The following is a 21,198-nucleotide window of genomic DNA, read 5'->3' on the forward strand; positions in this document are numbered from 1 at the left end:
CCGGGCTGCTGTGCCCACACTTGGCAGCTCGGCATCTTGCCCAGCTTTAAGTTTTACCGTTGCAGGCACATTGCACGTCTGGTGCATTTTCTGATTGCCTTTAATTTCTCCTGTCCGTGAGCACAAATTTCTGAAGCAAACCTGAGCAGCATTAGTGTATGAGTGGAAAAGAAACCTCACCTTCAGGAACCCTAGAAGAGCTGAAGAGCATGGTTGTAGATTAATTGGTCCAAGACAGTAATTAAAGATCTAAAGGGTAACTTGCCTGGAAAGACAGGTAGGGTTTGTCCACTAAGTTACAGTTAATGAGAACAGAGATATGTTAATAGTGAATATTTACAGAGTCTCATTTGGGATTGCCAGAAGCTGGAGACCCAAATTGTTAATGAGAAGCCTTCTAGCTATGATTATCTAGTAAGGATAAGCCCTTAAGGGTCTGTCCACTTATGAATAAGTGTATTTTGTAATTTCAGTGTAATCTAGGCCTGTGAAATACGATATTTAGAGTATATTTAGATGCTGTGAGTAGTAAAAAAAAAACAACCTACAGTTTTTGAATAGCAGTGAATGTCTTATGAACAGGTACAATGTTACCCCTGTGCAGTTGGCTAAAACATCACTGGTGTAAATGGTAGCATAGTCTGAAACGGAGGTTTTTCCTTTTTTGGTTTATGATGGTCATGCAGATGCTGCTGGTGGCCTTTTTACAAGAGTTGCCTTTCCTTGGGAGCCTTTGGTTTTTGTTTGTCCTGCACAGTAAAGCGTAACACTACAAACTCAGCCAGTGCCAGTGTCCCGTTGTGTCCCTGGCCTGACTTGCGATCTGGCTCCTCGCTGCCGGGGCTGTGGCCAGACACCACAGAGGGGACAGCTTGAACGACGGTGCAGTCGGAGAGGACAAGGGTGATACCAGATGTGTGTTTTCCAAAACATAGACCCTTTCCTTCAAGACTTTTAGTTTCTAGAGATGAAAAGTTTGGAAGTAGGCAGATTATTTTCTTTTAAGATGCTCTTGCATCTTGGGAATTGCAAACAGTCACTCGGCAGTGCTGTTACTATTTCTGCAGAAGCAGTATTTTTTCCAGTTGCTGCTCTAATGACTTTTAGCTTGTTTGGGATCTCAAAACCAAAGCAAAACAAAAAAACCCAAACCTCTCCTTCATTCAAATTTATTGTAAAAAGGATGGCTGTGGCACAAGGTTATACAAGAAGTGCTTATCACTCACACCATGGACAAAATCACGGGACAGCTGGGGAGATGTAGCCTTGTGGCTTTCTCCTGCAGGTCACTTCATGTGCTCAGCCCAAGAAGGTGCTCCCTGCCGTTTTGGGAATGGCCCATGGGGAGCTGCCATGCAGGTTCCGATTCTGGTGGGCTTGGGGCTGGTGTATCTGCCACAGTGCTTACGGATGCAGGATGGAAATGAGACTTTAAAAAGTTTTACCACGGATTATAAAGTTTGGATGGGATGGACCGCTCTATCCCCCATCTTCTAAGCCTGATTAGTGTGAGAAAAGAACATTGGATCAGGATTTTCTTTTTAATTTCGGCTATTCAAATTAGTAAAGTAAGATAATGGTGATAGGAAATGCAGCAATATTAAATCACAGTAACAGTGTGGACACTTTATGATCTTCGTTGGGTTGTCCAGATAACATGTTTAAGTGGCCTTGGAAATGGCAAAAAAGCTAAAACTTGCCGTGTTTTTGCATTCAATATGCAGTGGGAACAAAATACTTGATACACTTGGTTGTTATGGTTGGTGAGTTGGGAAGGTTTCTTTGAGTTGGTGCAGAAGACTTGTGAAATTTGAACCTCTGTCATCTCAGATTTTTTTTTTTCTCACAAAACAAGTTGAGTATACACTTCTCGTACCCAGTATTGGGGGAAAACTCAGATTATATGTAGCCGGTTAATTACCTGCTTTTGCAGACCTGATAGTTCTTAGAATCTCAATTCAGATGCAATGTCTGAATCAAAACAACTGTGAAGAGATTGTCTCTTCAGTTTTGGACTCTTTCCGTTTTAGATATGAAGCTGCGTTTTGTTTGCTTCTGGTAATGCTGCAAGTTTTATTACGAATTTTGGAGGTGTAGCATTGCAGTTTGTTACACCCTAGAACAGAAGTTTGGATGTGGATATGGTGTGAGTTGATAATTCACGTTGCTAAAAGGTCCTTTTAAAACTTCTGTGAAGCAAGTGTAAGAGTAACTCTTATCTGATAATGGAAGAGTGGTTAACTCTGTCTGCCAAAAGAACCCGCTCCAAACCCTAGCATTTGGAATTCATATGCTTATCTGATGCTACTTATTTTTAGCGTATTTCCCATCTTGCTCATTGACTGTTCACTCAGTTCGGTAAGCTGCAGATTGCTGGATCGACTGACTGGAGCCAACTGAAATAGATGTTCATGTATACCTTGGTTTAAGAAGTTAGGAAGTTCTTATTTGGATTTTGACCTGCAGTTTTTGTTTTTTTGATGCACAACCTTGTGACTTCCCTTCCATTTCAAAATCATCCTTTTCCAATTCAGACTATAGTGCTGTTTCTGTTTTACTATGTAGGGACTGTTTTAGCCACATTTGAGATTTCTTCTTCGTAGAGAGAAAGGTGAGATAACAGGGGAGGTTGAGCACTTTGAAAAATCTTCTTTCTCTCTCCTCCATGACATTGGCGCTGTTTGGTGATACAGAATACTGATGGTGTCTGTCAGCAAAGCGCTGCTATCATCGATGAAACTCTACTGGCAAAGCTGTATTTTATTTAAGCCATCCCCGTTGGGGTCAAAATGCCACCCAGCTGAAAGTGCAGCCTTGTTGGTGTAATTCGCACCACACCAGGAGCTTCCTAAAGCCCCATGAGGTCCAGCAGGGGCTGCATTTATTTGTATCCCTGACATCCAACGAGAGTCTGATGTAGACTGTGTCTCATGAAGAACCTCCCAGTGTAAATTCCAATTCCTCCTTGCTTCCCTTGTAGGGCTCCTCGATTTAAGGGGTTCCAGCAGCAGGACAGCCAGGAGCTTCTGCACTACCTGTTGGATGCAATGAGGATTGAAGAAACAAAGGTAACGTCTCTGTGTGTGTTTTTAAAGAACTTACTTGACTGTATGGTAAACTACCAGTCATTGCATCAGTGTTCTTCATGTTGCCTGTGTTTTAAAGATGTACTTGATGGAGTAGCAGTGGCTGGTTTTCTCATCTTGAGAAAAATGATGACTTTTTTTGAGAGGATTTAATTATATTCAAGTTGATATGTTAAAACTACTGAATGGAATAAAAGTTTCCATTTCAAAAAGAGTGGTAAGTAGATAACTTTAGAAATCTCATTTTTTTGCCTGTATTAAAAAAATGAAAGGACAAAAAAAGACTTCTGGGCAGTCAAGAAAGTAGAAGTAGAACCTCTGATGTAGCTGACCAAGTGCATTGTAGGGTAGAGTTTTGGGACAGAAATTAGCAGCTCCTAGCCGTTGGCCTAGTTGGCATAGTTTTTGTTGAAATCTGTTTAAGTGAGAAAATTTGGACAAAAGTAAAATACCGCCAAGTTTCTTATATCTTTTGAAAGTGTGAAGAATTACTTGTTTTTTTAGTTAAGGTGTTGCTTTTCATTATTTAAAAATCTACATCCAAGTGTGCTAAGTATGTAACCTGTTAATTTAAACGTGTCCCTGTGTGGTTTTTCTCATGTTTCTTTCCCTTCGTTATCTGTGCCTCCTGCATTGTTGAATACAAGCAAATGTGTGTTTGCTTGCTCCAACTTTTGTGACCATATCAGATTTCATCTGCCTGACTTAGTATTGGACCCTCCTTTTTAGGTGATATTTTGGTAAATAGCATTTTTGGAGTCTCGTCAAAAGGAGGGCCTTAAATCTCACATTGGCCCACGTACTTCCTCCTCCCTCTCGTTCATGTGATGAACATCATGAGCCTGAGCTGAGTTATCTTGAAGATGAGATATAAAGCTGTGTCTGAGTTCCTGGCACTGGAGTAGCGCTGAATGAATCCCCATCCTGCCAGATTATTAATATATGTTGGTCTTGTCAGCAGTACAGCTGATCACTTAATGTGACTTTGTCACTCTTACAAAATCAGGCGTTGAACAGGACATGCAACAGAAGCAGCTGCCTCAGTTAAAAACCAGTGGTCCTGCTTTTGCGGTAGAGGGAAAGTTTATGTTGTTTCTTGATTTTCATTTAATAAAATGTGGAAACTATGTTGGCTTCACAAATGAGGATTCACCAAAAGCAGGATTACAACAACAACTAAGCAGCTTCTCCAGTGAGCGATTGTGCTTTCCCCTTGGGTCACTCTCCTGTTTCACCAGTGGATGTGCTATCATTACGATAACCTGCATTTGTATTTGCCTTTTGAGTCGTTTATTAGAGAGTGGTGACAGCCACAGTAGCTACCACAAAGAAGTAGTGGGAGGTGGTGAGAATTTGGTGACCTTTTGGGCAGTAGAGCATTTCTGCTGCCCCATCACCAGACAGGGAGAGGTTCTCCACCCTGCACTGCAATTATGCTCCTCTGCTGCCCTAATGGTGCATTACTGCAGACATGTCTGTATCACCTCAGGCTGCTCTCAGTCTTCGGGATTTTTTTAATTATCCCGTGTTTTTGGGTCTGTAGATGGCGTGACAAACAGCCAACATAAGGCTCGTGGTGAATGCTGGCCAGGCACGGGCAGGAGCGGCTCTGCCTGCCATGGGAGCAGGGCAGCTGTGGGCTCTGGCTGGGGACAGCCTGCAGCTCTGCTGGGGACAGCCTGTGGTTCTGGCTGGGGATATCCTGCCCACAGCAGCGTGTCTGCCACCGGAGTCCCGCAGCAGGCGTTACAACCACTGACCTTTCTCTTTCATGCCGCTTTTAAACTTTACTCTCGGAAGAGGGAATGGCCCTGCTGAAACAGCAGCTGGCTGCTTTGCCATCCACCTGTGAGAGCTGAATGTGGCCATCCCTGCTTCCCTATCCCTACTGGGATTAATTGTTTTTAAACCTTAAGAGTTTTGATGAGAAGTACCTGTGATACATAACATGGCACTAGTTGTAGGAACTAACAGAAAAATGCGTTCCACTTTTGCCTCTTCTCCCTGGTTTTGTACCTCATAAAAAGGGTTTCCAGCACCAGTGTTGAACTTTCTCGTGTCCATGTTAAAGAAAGGTAGAAAGCGCATGTGTACACACGTGGGGTTTTGAAGATAAAAGCTTGTCGATACTCCGATCGAGATGACATACCATGTCTGCTGTTTCCAGCAATGTGGGCCGGAGATGGTTTCACACCGGGGCCTGAAGTGGCTGAACCCTGCTGCTAATTGATTAATGTCTGCTGCCATTGTCCGCAGCGCCCTGCCCATTCAAAGACTGTGTCTTTCTTTGACCTAAATAAATGGTTCAACGCGCTAATCCCAACAAAAGGGTTGCTTATGGCCCTAAACCCATTTATGGTGCTCAACTTCATGAATTACCTATTGATTAGTCCTTTTAGTATATTGTCGGCTTTAAGATGAACAAAGCTGAGCTCGGGGCAGCGGGAGTTAATTCACGAGCCAGGTCACATACTCATAACGTAGGAGTATGACTTGGTTGATGTGTGCCTGAACTGGAAACCAAACCTCTGATGCTGTGCATCACTGTAACGCTTTTGTAATATATGGCTTGAGCATGTTACTTGCTGCCTGCATGCAAGATCTATTTATTATTCTTTTCTCGTTAGGGTTTGAGTTACTTGCAGAAGGTTTGGTATTGCCGTTTGTCTCTGGACCAGTGCTTTGCTCTAAGTGTGACTGCAGTGACACCTGTAATTGTCAGTGTCATTTGCACACTGACGTGGGAGACGTGTACACGTCACTGGGGTTTGTGGGCTAGAGAGCCGGTGCATTGGCCAGGAGAAGGGGAAGCACAGGTCACGCACGCTGCAGCGCTCCCTGCCCACGGACCTGACGCAGCCTCTGGCTTCCCTCTGCAGGGTGTCAAGGTCGGGCTGAGCCACCTTTCGTACCAGCCTTGTACCCTGCTGCTGGGGCACATCTCACATTAATACAGCATCTCCTTATCCCAGGGCAGCTGAGGAATAGCAGGGAAGCACCCCTGATTTGGGGTGCAGCTACAACTCATGTATGAATTTGCTTCTTTCTGATTCTTCTTCCAATAATACAGTTTTTAGGATTTGTTGAGCAAATGTTGATGTTGTCTATATAGATTCATATAAAGTTTTGTATCTCTCCTAAGGTTTTCTAACATAATGTTGAAATGTGCAGTGTTAGAGAATAAACAGAAGTAATAGAAGTACTGCCCAAACACAGTCGTTGAAGTCCAGCTATTGAAAGATACTTAGCTGCCTTCAAGTATTTTGTATCCTTGTCAATCTGTAATAGACCGTTTTTATTCAGCATTCCCCCCCTCCAACAGTGGAAAAAATGGAAAGTATTTGTTCGCTGAGAACCTTACAGTTTCTTGAGAACCTCTACAGTGCTCTACAACAGTTCCATTTTATGGGGTGGAAATTTGCCTACTAAAGTTAAGCTTTGACACTCTTAGTGAATAATAACAGTTGTTTTAAAATATTAAACGATTCTTATTTTATGGAAAGAAGAGTAGATAAAATCTAATTATGTATCAGTATATTTTAGAATGTTTACACTTAAAATACTTGCTTTTTTTAATTATAGCGTATACAAACTGGTATCTTAAAAGCATTTAATAATCCAACTACTAAAACGGCAGATGAAGAAACTAGAAGAAAAGTCAAAGGTATGCAACTCTTTACTGGATACTTTTAAAAATGCACAAGTTTTAAAATACCTTTCATAATATTTTTCATAATAATGTTATTCAAATTTGACTGTTGCAAACAGCAATCCCAAAATACTGTAGACAGTGACAAGACTTTTCTTATGTATTATTCTAGTGCCACCTAGTGCAGATCTAAAGGATAGAGCGCTTAGTATGTGCTGACTTGCATCTTGGTATCCAGGATAAAGTCTTCCCCTGTATTAATAATGCCTCTTGTAATGATAGATAGAACATAATTCGGTTATCTAAAATAGTTTGCTGCATCTTCAGGTTTGTTATACAGCCACAGTTATTGTATCACTTAGAAGTGATACAAATACGCTGTTTTTAAAATCACCCTTCCCAAGTCTGCAACAGTTGAGGCATAGAGATGCATTAGAACAGGCTTTTGTCTCATTTTTTAATGTTTCAAAACCCGTTTAGAAAGGATGATAACCTGTCTGCTACCCTAGTGTCTGTATCAACACAGTACGGTATTATGTATTCAAAAGAAAACTCAGGTTTTATTTAAAAGGCTTCTTCTTGAGAGATGCAGTATTATTATTCTGTTACTGTAGGTGGGGAAGGGAAGGATAAAAGGGAATCATATAACTGAAATATTGTAAAATTACGAGATAATGCAGTATATGATGTATTAGTTATTGTATTGTGTTCAGAATGTTTTGAATCTTTAAAAATGTGCTTTCGCAATAAATCTTAGACAGAATTTTGTTGTACTTATAGTGTGGCATTGGATCTGTTATTTTTCACATTTAAAAAAGGCAATGTTTTTTCAGCGTATGGAAGAGAGGGTGTGAAGATGAACTTCATAGATAGGATCTTTGTTGGTGAATTGACTAGCACTGTCATGTGTGAGGAATGTGAAAATGTAGGTATTCTGGAATTTGGTTTGATGTGGAATAGATCACATACTGGTCCGATTACGTTGTCTTCAAAGTATAAAATTGTGTTGCCAATTTTATACTTGTTTGTTTGTTTGTAAAAACAAGACTTTATGGAAAGTTTCTAATTTAAAATTATTTATTCCTTCTTTAAAGCATTATCCTCCCAAACCTAAGAAGAGGGGTCCTTTGAATTCAAAAGGGATTCAAGTACTGGGCTTGATTTTAACATCTTACTTATGGCTGGAGGTTCCAAATTCTGCAATCGTCTGTGACACCCCGATCTTATTGGATATTTTTAAAACACCTATCTTAAAACGTAAATCCTCCTGCCTGCTATTCTGAGACATACCTGAAAATTGGGAATGAATGACTTTGAATTAGTACAAGTGGGGAAATGCTAAAATTACTTTTTTTTTCTTGAAATATTTTTGATAATTAACATAATAACTCTAATGAACAGCATATTCCTTTCATAATTAATATTACTGACATTTCATGATAAATGCTTTCCATGATCCTTACAATTTTCTTTAACTTCAGAAGAGACAAACCTTATTTGCATGACTTCTCTAATTGAATGTTACATTTGTGTTTAGTCTAAAACATTATATTTCATATTATAGAGATTAAGTAAATCAATCTGAATAGTTAAGCACAGTCCTGCAGTGCCAGGTAAACTTCCCTGTGTGTGATGTGCAGATTACACTTCTGTGTTCTGCTAGCATCAATGAAGAACTTTGACTTATATAAAATTAGAGGTTGTATGTATTTTGTGTGTCTCATTTATTTTTGCTGGATTCTTATATTCTGCCTGCACAGGACTCGGGAATTTGCTAAGCTGTAGCCCTTTGAGGAAGAGTTTAACATTCGCTTTCCTTTGTCTGCATTGGCACAAATATTTTTGACTAATGTTTGTTCATGCAAACTGACTCTTTAGAGGAAGCCCTGTTTGAACATCGCTCGTCAGGCAGTCAGTCATCATAGTTACACTAGTTTTGATCTCATTTATTGCTTTGCTGGAACCTAAACCATGCAGAGTCCCTCGCACAACAGGTAAAAATAAGCCTACAGTCTATATCAAATGTTGGAGGTAGAAGATAGGATCACAAATATACGAGAAGGGCAGCGATGACAATAATTGAGGGCATGACTGTGTTCAGCAACTTACACCTACGACATTATTTTATTGGGTTTTTTAAGGCCTTGTTTTTCCACAGTCTTTCCAGAGGTAAGATAAGTCAGTTTTGGAAGGCATTTGGGAACAGCCAGGGAGAGAGCAGATGGAAAGTACTGAGAGAGAATGTCTTTAGCTATGCTTTGCCAGATATTTACAGGCTCAGCTTAGATTTTATATGGCTTATAGATGGCAAAATAGAACTTATGTACAGAAAAGAAGGGTGTTTTTTTCAATCTGCTTTTCCCCCGTAATTGGATTTATTTTAACAATTACTAGTGTATCTTATGGTGTGAAAAATTCTAATAAAGCTTTTAGCTGTAACCAATACGCCTGACTGAATCTTTTCTGAGAGCGTCAGGCTAGAACCTGTCATGTAACTGTCATTAACCGGTCCTTGCTGCTTAACAGTGTACGAGCTCAAACGCCTGCGCAGAAGTGTCCAGGAGCAGGAAACCCTAAATTTAGCTTTCTGCAGACTTGCACCATCTAGAAGGCCTGCATGACCTGAAAATCTGTCTGGAGCTCAGAGAAACTGAGCACCACATTGCTTCTAGGTCCAGTTCGTGCCCAGGTGAATGGCCTTGTCCTTTTTGTCAGTATGCTGAAATTTTGTGCAGTGTTAGAAGAAAAATCAGAGTTAACTTAAAAATAAATTTTAAAAAATGTTTGTGGGAAGTTCTTCATTGTAGTTTGATACATCTTGTAACTAATTAGCTTTTTGTATAGATTCTGATAATATTTTGATTAAAAAAGGAAGGTATGTGCTAAACCTATATAATGTTCTTTGCATTTAATATGCATTTTCTCTTTTTCTTCAAGATTTCAACAGTAAAAGAACCTTTTATTGATCTTTCACTTCCTATAATAGAGGAGAGGGTAAGAGACAGAATATGTAATAACTATTGCTTCCAGTGGATTGCTTTTACATACCTTTATGCAGATACTTATTTATATACACAGTTTTGATTTCAAACCAAAAAATGTGTGTTTGTCCATAAATACCTATACTGTCACACATCTGTTAATTATATGAATATATATATATATAGACATACAATGTCATAAGTGCATATATTTTTATATTAGTCCAAACTTGGAACAAATTACCATAGTAATTTACAGTATAAGTAGATCTGAAATCAGCTTAATTTAGTAGTAGTTTTAGTATCTACTTACATGAACAGAATGATTATAAATGTGGTTTTTTTAAAAGGCCAAAAAGTAAGATTCTAGCCCATTGGTTTGCATCTATACAATCGAGTCTCTTGGGCTGAAGTGCACTATGGGATGAGACAGTGTGGAAATGGGTACACTTCAAATGTATTTCTTCTGGTGTTTTTGGCATTTCACAGAATGCCTCCATTTGCTGCAGAGGAGCCATGCTCCTTTGAAGGCAGATACTCTTAATTTTGCGGGACTTGGGGTTTTCATTTGAGAGTAGGGGGAACGGGTTAGGAGTGGTTCTTCCCCCACCTACACTTATCTTTTTTGTATGTTGCAAAGGAATACAAAATTGGTGTATTTCCTTTCCTAATCTCCTGTCTAATTTCCTAGGTTGCAAAACCTGTGCCTTTGGGAAGAACAGGTAAAGGTAAAAGTGTACAAGAGGCAGATCTTGGTCAGTATAACTGTTCTGCTGTCACTACCCTGAATAATCAACCCAAAATTGTCAAGAAGCACACGTTAACAAAAGATAAGGTAAGAACTGAAATGCTCACACTAACCAGATATCTTGAGTTTATTCTGAAGTTTTTAGGGCTACAGAGGTGGGAATTTTGACACCTATCAATGGGGGTTTTTGGTATACATCTAGCTGACATAGACTGGTTTTAAAATATTTAGGTCATTATTAGAAGTGTGAGAAAGGACAGACATTGGGAACCATTTAGTCTTCATTTACAGGGTTTCATTTGTAAGGAAAAAAATCTGCAAGTCAATGTCAGTTCATGTTGCTTTTGGTTTTGTTGTTTGCTTCTCTTTTGGTATCCGTCATTTGTTTCTGGTTGCAATCACAAGAACTGGCTCAGAGAGCAGGGAGGTTTGTGTTGGTGCCATCCAAGGGATTAGATGGTAATGGGCACAATAAAAATAGAGCCTCTCGGGGACTGAGAGTGCAGTTTCCTTGGTGTGCTTGGCTCTCAGCAGCCTGAGGGTTCAGCCCATCTTCAGTGCTGCCTCCCGATACAGATCTTTCTGGAGGGGATAGCAAAAGGATTCTGCAAATACGCCAGCCTAACAGAACTGATTATTTGTATGTGTTAGCGTTGATTCTCTGCTCCTCCTCCACTTTTCAGACATTCAGTATTTATCATTATTTTAGTCCTTTTAAAAAATGATTTTCAGTGTAATATATGTTCTGCAGTAAAACTTGTAATCCAAAACAAACAGTTGTTGAATTCAGTCTGTGTTTGTTGATGTTCTGTGATTTCAGTTCATCAGTTTGTAAGTTTGTTTGTGAAAACTGGGGTGTCCCCTGGGTGGTTCTGTAGGGAACAGAGTACCTGAACACTCCTTGTTAGGCTCTTCTCCTGAAATGGGGAGCTTCAAAATGTTAATAATTTTTTTGACTGCTGTTTGCATAACACCTCTGCACACTAGCACTAACTGAGTATGTGCTTGAGGATTCTTCATGAATTGAGTCTATGGTATGGTAGTCTATGGGATAGACTGAGGAAAGTTCAGTGCCTGCAAGTTAGGCAGTTACCTGTACTGCACTGCATTTTGGTACCCATGACCTGGAGTGGGATCTAAAACAAGAGCCCGGAAACCCTCTCTACCAAATGAGAAGCTACCTAAAGGCAGTCAGTAGGAAATACTAAACAGAAAGGCATGTCTAAAATGACACCTTCACTACAGCTTAGGCACACGATCAGGTGTGCAGAGGGGCATTTCCATCCACTTCAGTTCCCTGTTATGGAAGCCACACATGACAGGTAGTTTCTGTTGCTTGTTCTGTGAAAGCACTCATGTGAGCTTAAATCATGTGAGCTGTGTGCCACTTTGTGTGTTTAAAAGGTATTTTCTTATTAATGGCAAGAAGTGGAAGATAAAAGTGCAAGGCTCCTGACACTCACGGGGAATTTGGAGCCTTATTTTAGGAATACGCCAAGGCTGTAGGTTATGAGGTCTTGATAGTTTTAAATTCTCTTACCTTGTCTCTGAGTAAGCCCTACTGGCAAGGTCTGTGCCCTGCTGGGGACCAAATACTCTCCTGAATCACATCCTAACTCACTGAATACATGTGAAGAAGAAATACAACAAAATAACCATATGAGGGTGAGACAGAAGTAGAAAAAGGACATGTGGTAGAAACAAAGGAAAGAACAGAAGGAAGCAGGTGGAGACACTGATTGCTAGAGGAGAAAAGGCCTAAAACTCAAACTGTTGAGGTGGATGGAAGGATTCCCACTGGCATTGCTGGAATTTTGATCTAACTTAAATAAAGGAGAAAGCAAAGGAGAAGGAAAGCTGCTCACTTCTTTTGGAAAGAAGGCAAACAAAAGAAAAGAATGATAAATCACTTAAAATCATGGCAGCTTTAAGTTGCTTTTTTCTCTTAAACTTTAGTAGTAGTTTTCTGTGACAGCAAAGTTGTTTTTTTCTTCTTGCAATCTTGATAAAATAAAAAAACTTCAGATAATGCATAAATTAGCAAATATATGACTAAGGGTGCTTTTATTTAATTGTAAGACAAGTGCCTACAAGGTGAGTTGAATTTTCTTCTGGAGCTGCTCTTCAGCAAAGACCTCTGATGGGAGGCTAGGGGACTAGCTTAAACGTGAGAACCTTTCAGAAGCTTAAGTTAGATTAAGTGAATACCACTTCAAATGTGCCATCCACAGCTGTCACAAAGTGAGTGTAATTAGTTGTGCGAAGTATTGATCTCATAGTAAGTATAATGCTCTTAGCTGACTGGCGTGTACATTTCTAATCCTAAATTGGTTTAAAAAGATCTTGGGGAGATCAAGTAGCTTAAACCTGTGAGAGATGGAGGATATAAACTAATAGGTTTAATTTGCTTTGACTTTGTCATGTTTTAAGAGCTACGATGGATCACAGATTTGTTTTCTGTTTCTCCCCTATATCACTGAAATAATAATGCCATAATTCACAGAATCAATTGAACCAGGAGAGACGGCTTGCCAGAAAAGCTTCTTCAAATGAAGAAGAAAGAAGTCCCGTTATTATGCAGGAAAAAACCAAAAAGCTTGAGCTGGAAGGCAGCTCTGGCATCCTGTACCCCAAAGACACGGCTGCTGACTCTGCAGTGAATGGAAGTCAGACAGAGGGCAGTGAGAAGGAAGCCAGCCGCTCAGAAAGCAGCTTTGATGCAGACAGTGAAGCCTCGGAGAGCGAAAGCGCTTCTAAGCAAACGGCTTTCAGCTCGTCCAGCAACACGACTGCTTTGCACGTCAACCACAGAAGCGTTAAAATGCCGCACAACAAACCAAGTGACAGTAATGACGAGGTGATTTCCAGTGCCATATCCAAACTCAGCTTCTGTGATGCTATACATGAAGATAAAAAATCGAGCCGTGGGGAGCCAGCATTAGGTTTATCGAATAGCTCCATGTTCTCAGTAGACAAAGCCCCACTGTCCCAGAACCCTCAAAATGCTTTTCAGACGCTTTCCCAAAGCTACATCACTAGCTCAAAGGAATGTTCTGTCCAGTCCTGCCTTTACCAGTTCACCTCTGTAGAGCTCCTGATGGGGAACAACAAGCTGCTATGTGAGAGCTGCACAGAGAGGAAACACAAGTATCAGAAGAAAACCAACTCCACAGGTAAAGTGCTTGTATCTGTCCGGACACTATAAAACTATTTCTCAAAACCTGTGTGCTTGCTGCTGCTTCATTGCTCCAGCATGGGCCTCCCTCTTGTGGCTAAATAGGAAATGTCTCCCCAAGCAGAACTTGCTTGTAACAACTTACAACTTCATCCTGTGAAGGCAACAATGCTAAATTTTATATTAGAACATAATCATAGATGTCACCTAGAATTTCTTTCGTGTCTTTTATTTATTTTATCCAAGAGAACTATTTTAAAGATTATGATAAACTGAATAGGCTCATCATTCAATGTTAAATCTTTGCTGCTGTTTCTATTCTTTACAATCCTAGAAGCTTTGAAATAAGTGCTGTAACATTCAGCTCTAGCAACGTACATACTCAGGGAAGTCATGTAATTGAGTACGTTAGAGGGGCAAAAAACCACTTTTAATGAAAAGGGGAAAAAACCTGACAGAGCTCTGTGAGAATGGAGATGGGAGAGAACTGCCTCCTTGTGACAGCGTTTTCCTTGATGTTTTTATAGCCCATGCAGACCATTAGGGCTCACCGAGTAAGAAAAACAATTTAAATATAATGAAAAATAAACTTTTAAAAAGGACTGGAGAATTTTTTTTGATGTATCGTTATTCAGAAGAATAAAATAATTAAGTTCTTCTGATTATTTGTAAATAAAATATAAAAAGGAGGTCTTAAAGTAACAAAAAATGCCTGCTTGCTGTGCATTCATAGATATCTGGAGCGACACAAGTTAAGCATGAGTAAATTCAGAAAAATTAATCTAAAAATAGTATTTTATAATAATTCATTTATTGTTTTTGGACTGAGAGTAAGTGCTATATAAATATTTGGGTTCTGTGGGCACAGTGAAAAGCGGAAAAGGGAAGTCAGTTCACAACTAATCATTATTTATTTTTTCCTTCTAAAGCAAAATTTTGAGATGTCACCTACTTTTACATTAAATGCTCCATTCTACCTCAAATGAAATATTTTCCTTTGGATGTGTGTAAAACCAGTAAATTAATTTTTTCAGGGAAAAAAATGTGGGTGGCACATTCCCTTCTACTGTGTAGTTAACCAGTAGTTTTGGTGAGAGCCCTGGGTTCAATTCCCTCTGCACCACAGGGGGATTGGAGTCCCCATTTCGCAATCCTGTGTTCAAGCCGGCAGGTTATGGGGCATCCTTAAGCAGACACCCTCATGCAGTCATTCAAAAAAAACCTGAGGAATGGAAAATTAATCTCTATCTTAGTGGTTGGGACATTAGCATAGATAAAGAGACCTGTGCCTTCCATTTCTTGTTCCAGTGATTGTTCATTTATTTCAGGTGAAATGCTTTTATCAGGAAAGTTGGGTGTTATAGACAATGTTGGTATCTCAGTTTGCAAGCTGACCTAGGTAGTGAACATGCTTCCAACTTTTGATCCGATTTGCACAGGACAGGCTAAAATAATGCTCAGATTTGTCAGATTATGCTTTCTAAAAACTAGAAAAATGAGAACATCTTTTTCTCTTACTCCACAAAATTTCCCTTGTGTTTTATCTAACATATAAAAAAATCACTGCAACATAGATTTGTTCTGTCAGATGTTTAAACAATACCTAAATTCTATGTGACTGTCTTCAGTTTTACAAATTATTTTGATGTTCACAAATACAGAAAAGAAAATGGAAGGTGTCTATACCAATGCTCGGAAACAGCTGCTGATTTCTTCAGTTCCTGCTATTCTCATTCTCCATCTGAAAAGATTCCACCAGGTAAAAGGCCCAAATCCTCTTGTATATTCCTCTGCCCCCAGTGGACAAGCAGTTCTTTAAGTGTCGTCGTGCATACCGATACTTGCTTTTTGGACAGAGAAATGGTAGAAGCACTGTTTGACACATGCCTTTGGGTTTTTGACTGACTGATACCTTCAGAGTACATTTAGCCATTCAGATGTATCCAGGGAAACCTCTTACATGTCTGTCGTGTCTATGTGTAGCAGGCGCTGGAGTGAAAACAGAACAAAGAATGTTTAAATCAGTTGCAATCTTATTCTTGATTCTGGTTTATTTTAATAGTATATTAATACACCTTAGCTTTAACAAGCTTCCTGGTAAAAATACTTATTTTACAATCTTTATTTTCCTTTTCTTTTGAAGGCTGGTTTGAGTCTACGGAAAGTAAACAGGCATGTGGATTTCCCGCTGATTTTAGACTTAGCACCATTTTGTTCTGCATCCTGCAAGGTACCCATTTCAGATCTTTATTTTTGTTGTACTTCAACAGTTGTTCTCCTGAGTGCAAGTTAAACTGGATTGATGATGATGATGTTTATTTTTCCTTCCTTTCCTAGAGAAATTACAGAGTTTTCAAACAGTATTCTGAGATCAGAGTTGTAACTAATTGAAATTTCATTCATATCAAGAATATCACAAATGTTAACTAGTATTAGTGAAGCTATGGTGCCCTGATGGTGTTAGTGTATCTAACAGCACTAAGGACAAGTATTGCTGCTTCTGTGGTAACTAAATTCAATTAATGGACTATTTGAGTAATTTTATTAGATGTGTTTCACCATCAGAAATGCTGTAGATGTCCATTTGCTTCTTTTAAAGCTATACTGAAGATACCTGTAAAATGCATTGTGAAATAATGTATCTTTGTTTTCTGTGTTTCTGGGAATGCAGAATGTCACGGATGGTGCAAGAGTGCAATACAGCCTCTACGGACTGGTGGAGCACAGTGGCTCAATGAGAGGTGGTCATTATGCAGCGTATGTGAAAGTCAGGACACCCTCCAAGAAATTACTGGAGCATATTTCTACCACTAAAAATGTTCTGGGTATGTACAAACAGAGCCTCCTTTGTGAGTAAAAGCAACCACTTGCTACAGCTCCTTATCCTTAAGGGGACTTATAGTAAATAATTGTTTTAGCTCTGAATATTCTGTTAATTTTAGGGCCACATAAATCACTTCTTTTCCCTTTTACACCCAGTACATGACCTACTTCTGTATTAACCCCACACAGTGGAGTTTTGGCTGAGTGAGTAATGGAATTTTGGTTCAGTTTTTAAACAGAACTGATGGAAACTCTCCTTTCTTTCCTAGCCCAGATAATATGTACAGATGAATAGTTGTGCCTGGTAAAATGTAATTATTTGGCATGTGTGGTACTTGAAAATGTTCTAGTTCAAGAACCAAATCGATGAAAACTTAAATTACATTTTCTGTATATTTATGCATTTTGCCCATCTTAGGATAGGAAAATTTTTAATGCTTAAAAATATGGAATACTCTGGTTTAATGTGAACAGCAAGAAGCCTTTTCATGGGGGAGATGAGGTTTGCTGTAGGGTTTCTGTTGGTATTTTGAGAACAGCACACTAGTTCTTATTAATGTTTTGGATATACAGAATGAAATGAGATTCTGGGATAGAATCTGTTAGTGAATGATTTGTGGAGGCAAGAATGTTGAACTGTCAGAGTAAGGTAAATATATTTACTGTTTCCCTTTGTGGGCAGAGTGAGAACCAAGCACTGTCCTGTGTGGTATCACTTTGCATTTGAAGCTCGTTTCCTAGAAGGACAACTTTTTTATATTATTTTTGAAGGAGAAGTCTCCCTCAGTTTTATCCTTCCCTTGCAATGATTGTTAGAACAGAATAGGTCTTTTTTGGGTTCTTAATTTCACACTGGTCAGCTTTTGAAAGATGATTTTTCTTCTGTGTCAGAACTGGTTGTGTGCTAGTAGAACTCACTGCTGGAACTCAGTAAGCTTTAGTTGAAATGTCCTGGGCTTTTTGAAGGGGGGGGGGGAAGCAATGGCAGTGCACATTTGTAAGCATTTTCTTCCACCAGTTTATCTTACAGTACTCTCTGACATATACACTTCAAACTACAGATGCTGAACTGCATCTGAGTCACGAGTTATTCTTGTGGGTTAGAAGCTTCTCTTGCTTTTTGAAATATCCACTGTATTTTTTTGATGATGAGTGAAAGACAAGAAACAACTTATTTTGCTTTTGCATTTCAGGTTTAAAAGAAGCCATGGGAGCATCAGGAGGACAGTGGGTATATGTTAGTGATGCCCATGTTCAGATGGTTCCGGAATCAAGAGTACTAAATGCACAAGCATATCTACTTTTTTATGAAAGATTATTACTATAATTCTCAACGGTTTAATTTAAAAAATGGTAGTACTTATTTAGTTTATCTTATTTAAAGCTTCAGTGGTAAGAGTACTTGTAAATATTGTGCCTTTATCTTGTAGAGAATTTATCATTCGTTGACTCTGAAGTTCAGTCACGCTATTATAAATATCTGAATGGTTCTCTTGAAGTATGCACTTTGCCAACTATTTAAAATTCATGGATTTGTTAAAATACAGTACCGCTAGAATGTAAGATGATGTCCTATCCTACTGAGGTCTATGGACAGTTGGTTTTGACTTTAATAAAGATAAGCTTTCACCCGTAGTTTTAGAACAGTTGAGAATAAAAATACTGATAGTGTTAAGTGCCTGGATTTGCTCGTGTACAGTAACAATATAAAGTATTTCAAATTTCTGTGATCCTTCCCATCACTGGGTTGGATGTCAGCTGTTAACGATATCTGCAAACAAGAACCTGTCACATCAGGTCACTTCCAGATGCAGTAAAGGGGAAGCACAGTGCTCCAGCATGGGGTAACAGTGGCTGCCTCTGGGTAGTGCTGCAGTGCGCTTTCCTGCTTCTGCAAAGCGACAGTGAACCCTCAGATACCCAACATCCTTTCAGCTGCCTCCCACTGGCACTGGTATAGCAACGTACTCCTGGTTTAACATATATATATATACTCAGTGTGCATATGTATGTCTTCTGACACATATACACACACACCATAAATCCATCAATAGATATTGTCAGTTTACCTCCTAGGAAAGAGAACTGCAAATACTTCTGTATTTAGTAAATTTTCAGCTTCATAATTATAACACTGTACAGCATATAAACTTGTGTATGAATATGTATGGGGTTTAAGTGTAACTGAGTAATTCTGTTACTTTGGTTCTAAACATGAACTTGTTTATCTGTTCCTGAATACTTTTCTCACAGGAGTAAAAACTATAAATTATTTTTGCACTGTGTGTGTGAGTTGGACAGTAAATGATGACTTTTGCCCTCTGATATATGTCTGGACTTCCCTTTGTCATCAGCGGAGGACAGCACCTCTCCTAGTGTCAGAACTTCCTTCTGTGTCCTGTTTGACTGCTCTGTTTTGAGTTGTTAACTTTGTTTGGTAATTTCTCATTTCCAACCCAGAAGCCAATAGATAAATTTTAAGGTCAAAATCTGATGAAGCTATGTGGCAATTCATTAATTTAATAAGCAGTTACATAAACAGAAATTACTTCTGTAACAGTTCCATCCTGTCCAGCTTGCTCTTTCGTAGAGAAAAGACTGTTTATTCCTACTTACTCTTTTCATTTATGGAAATGGTTTTCAGTGAAAAACCAATGCTTGTCCCTATTACTATCTTTATCACGTGTTGTCATACCTACTTGCAGGACTTTCCTGGTCTCTAGTTCTGTGTCAGAGCCTCATCCCACCTGCATTCACTCTTTTCCATAAGAAAATAGCAAAACCCATCACAGTTGCATTTGCTAAAACTGCTGAGGTATATTTTATAGCCAAATTACTTGTACAGGCAACTAAGGATTGTTAGGCCATACAGCTGAATGTCGTAACAGAGTGAGCCCCTGGTTGCATGAGATTTTATTTTCCAAAGGAAAACTCCTCTCTATGTCAAAATTAGGCTATGCACTTCAGCCAACACAATCATTTTATCACTCCACAGTCTAAAGTTGTTTCAGTCTACCCCAAACCAGTAAAACCCAGGGAAACCAAGCAGCCAACTATAGCCATCTGTATTCTAGCTAAACACACCTTAACCCAAGTCTACATGAAGAAAGAAAGGGGAAAAATAACGTTTAGACTAAAGTTGCTTAAAATATGTTAATTCTCTTTTACTTCATTATCTTCCCATACCCTTCATCCCCCTACGCACACCTTTCTCCTTTGTGCATAGCTGATCAAAGCTCAAAATTAGCTCTGGGCAAGAATCACAGCAGATATCAACTAAGTTTCACTTCTGTGATACAGTCTTGCTAGGAGACCACAGATGGAGCTTACTGAATCCACCTTAAAGCAGACAGACTGACCAGATGGGGCCTGAAGTTCCTAGTTTTGCTGACTTCTGTAAAACTACTGAACTTAAGTACATATATTAATCTACTTTTTAGCCTAGAACTGCCTCCCTAAAGTACAAAACTAGGAGAGAAACAGAACAAGATTCTTAACCTGTAATTTCTTAATTTTAATGCTATTTCCAGGAAACTTTTGTAGTGGTCTTCTCTTTATATTCACTGAAATGTTACACATTATTCTAGAGGCTATCTGCAAAGTCTAGGGACTCGTAGCTTCCTGCAACTACCAGATGCATGCACATTATTGAAAAGCAATGTGTTTTCAGAATTTAACTGAAGGGCTCTAAAGTTTAAGGCTCTCCTTGTTACTAGTCAAAAAAAGTCTTTTCAGGCCTACAGCATCTACTCTCCACAGAGCTACACCACCTCTGTGGTCCCACTCACCCTGAGAAAGGGCAGTGGCCTGCTTCTTCATGCCAAATAGCTTAGAAATGGCTCTCTTCATCTCACCCTTCTCTTCTCACAAGGGCACCCTTGTTTTCTTCATCAGCCTCATCTGTTCTTTATGTTTTTGGGGTCTCCATAAGCCTCTGTATCAGTGTCTTTTCTTTCATCAATCCTTAACCATAACATAGTCTTCCAGTCCCATCCCTTGCATTCCATGAACTACCAGAACTCTTACTGCAAGAGCCACTGCGACCATGGTCTCACCTCTCCCACCACACTGGCTCTACCTACAGCTGGCAATAAAGGTATCCGAGAAAAGCTGTGACTGCGAGCAGCTCTCTGCTGACCAGGCACAAGACAGTGCCTTTAAAACAAGGAGAAAGCAAGCAAAACAAATAGTTCCTCACTCTTCAGTAAGTAAACCTAGTTTTTGAGAAGAGTTTCATTTACATATGGACAACTGGAACCCCCTGCAAAAGTTTCCTCAGAGCAGAAGCATCAACAAGGACGGCTGTATCAGCTAAAGACTTAGTCCAGACCTTACAGTCTTCCTTCTCAGAAAGAACTTCTGTTATCTTTGGGTTTATGTACCATCTATGCTAAATATCACAAAAAGTGATGGGGAGATTTATTATACTAACCCACCTACACCAGTACATGTGCAGACATCATGTTGGTATGAGTCTGTTCTCCTAAGAGAGGGCTACAGATACTTAGTGGTGAAGGAAAAACAATCAATCAAACCAACCCTGAACTCCTCTGCCCAAAATGTGCCCACTGTAATAATCTTTGTTTAGAAAATTAAAATCCCTGCAGTCTGCCAAACCTTCCTCGCCTCTTCCCATCTGCACACTCTGTGTGGATCAGTGAAGTGCTCTTGCTCATGGATTTCAAGTGGTAGCAGGTGAGAGTGGTTTATAAATTCATTAAAAGGCTGAAATGTCT

The 21,198-nt window shown here is 39.4% G+C and overlaps 1 protein-coding gene across 1 annotated transcript in view; it reads left to right on the forward strand.

Annotated features, from left to right (window-relative positions):
- The window catches only part of USP45 (ubiquitin specific peptidase 45), a 44,292-nt gene extending 26,120 nt beyond the window's left edge, over window positions 1–18,172 (forward strand). The window contains exons 8-17 of the mRNA XM_010187086.1: window positions 2,981–3,068; window positions 6,669–6,750; window positions 7,569–7,660; window positions 9,673–9,729; window positions 10,408–10,551; window positions 12,968–13,637; window positions 15,301–15,398; window positions 15,783–15,869; window positions 16,311–16,464; window positions 17,656–18,172. Coding sequence (XP_010185388.1) covers window positions 2,981–3,068; window positions 6,669–6,750; window positions 7,569–7,660; window positions 9,673–9,729; window positions 10,408–10,551; window positions 12,968–13,637; window positions 15,301–15,398; window positions 15,783–15,869; window positions 16,311–16,464; window positions 17,656–17,789 — 1,606 coding nt within the window. The 3' untranslated portion in view covers window positions 17,790–18,172. The remainder of the gene's footprint in view (window positions 1–2,980; window positions 3,069–6,668; window positions 6,751–7,568; window positions 7,661–9,672; window positions 9,730–10,407; window positions 10,552–12,967; window positions 13,638–15,300; window positions 15,399–15,782; window positions 15,870–16,310; window positions 16,465–17,655) is intronic.
- Window positions 18,173–21,198: the final 3,026 nt, after the last annotated feature.

Source organism: Mesitornis unicolor, unplaced genomic scaffold, assembly GCF_000695765.1.
Source record: "Mesitornis unicolor isolate BGI_N332 unplaced genomic scaffold, ASM69576v1 scaffold40186, whole genome shotgun sequence".
Taxonomy (NCBI): Eukaryota; Metazoa; Chordata; class Aves; order Mesitornithiformes; family Mesitornithidae; genus Mesitornis; species Mesitornis unicolor.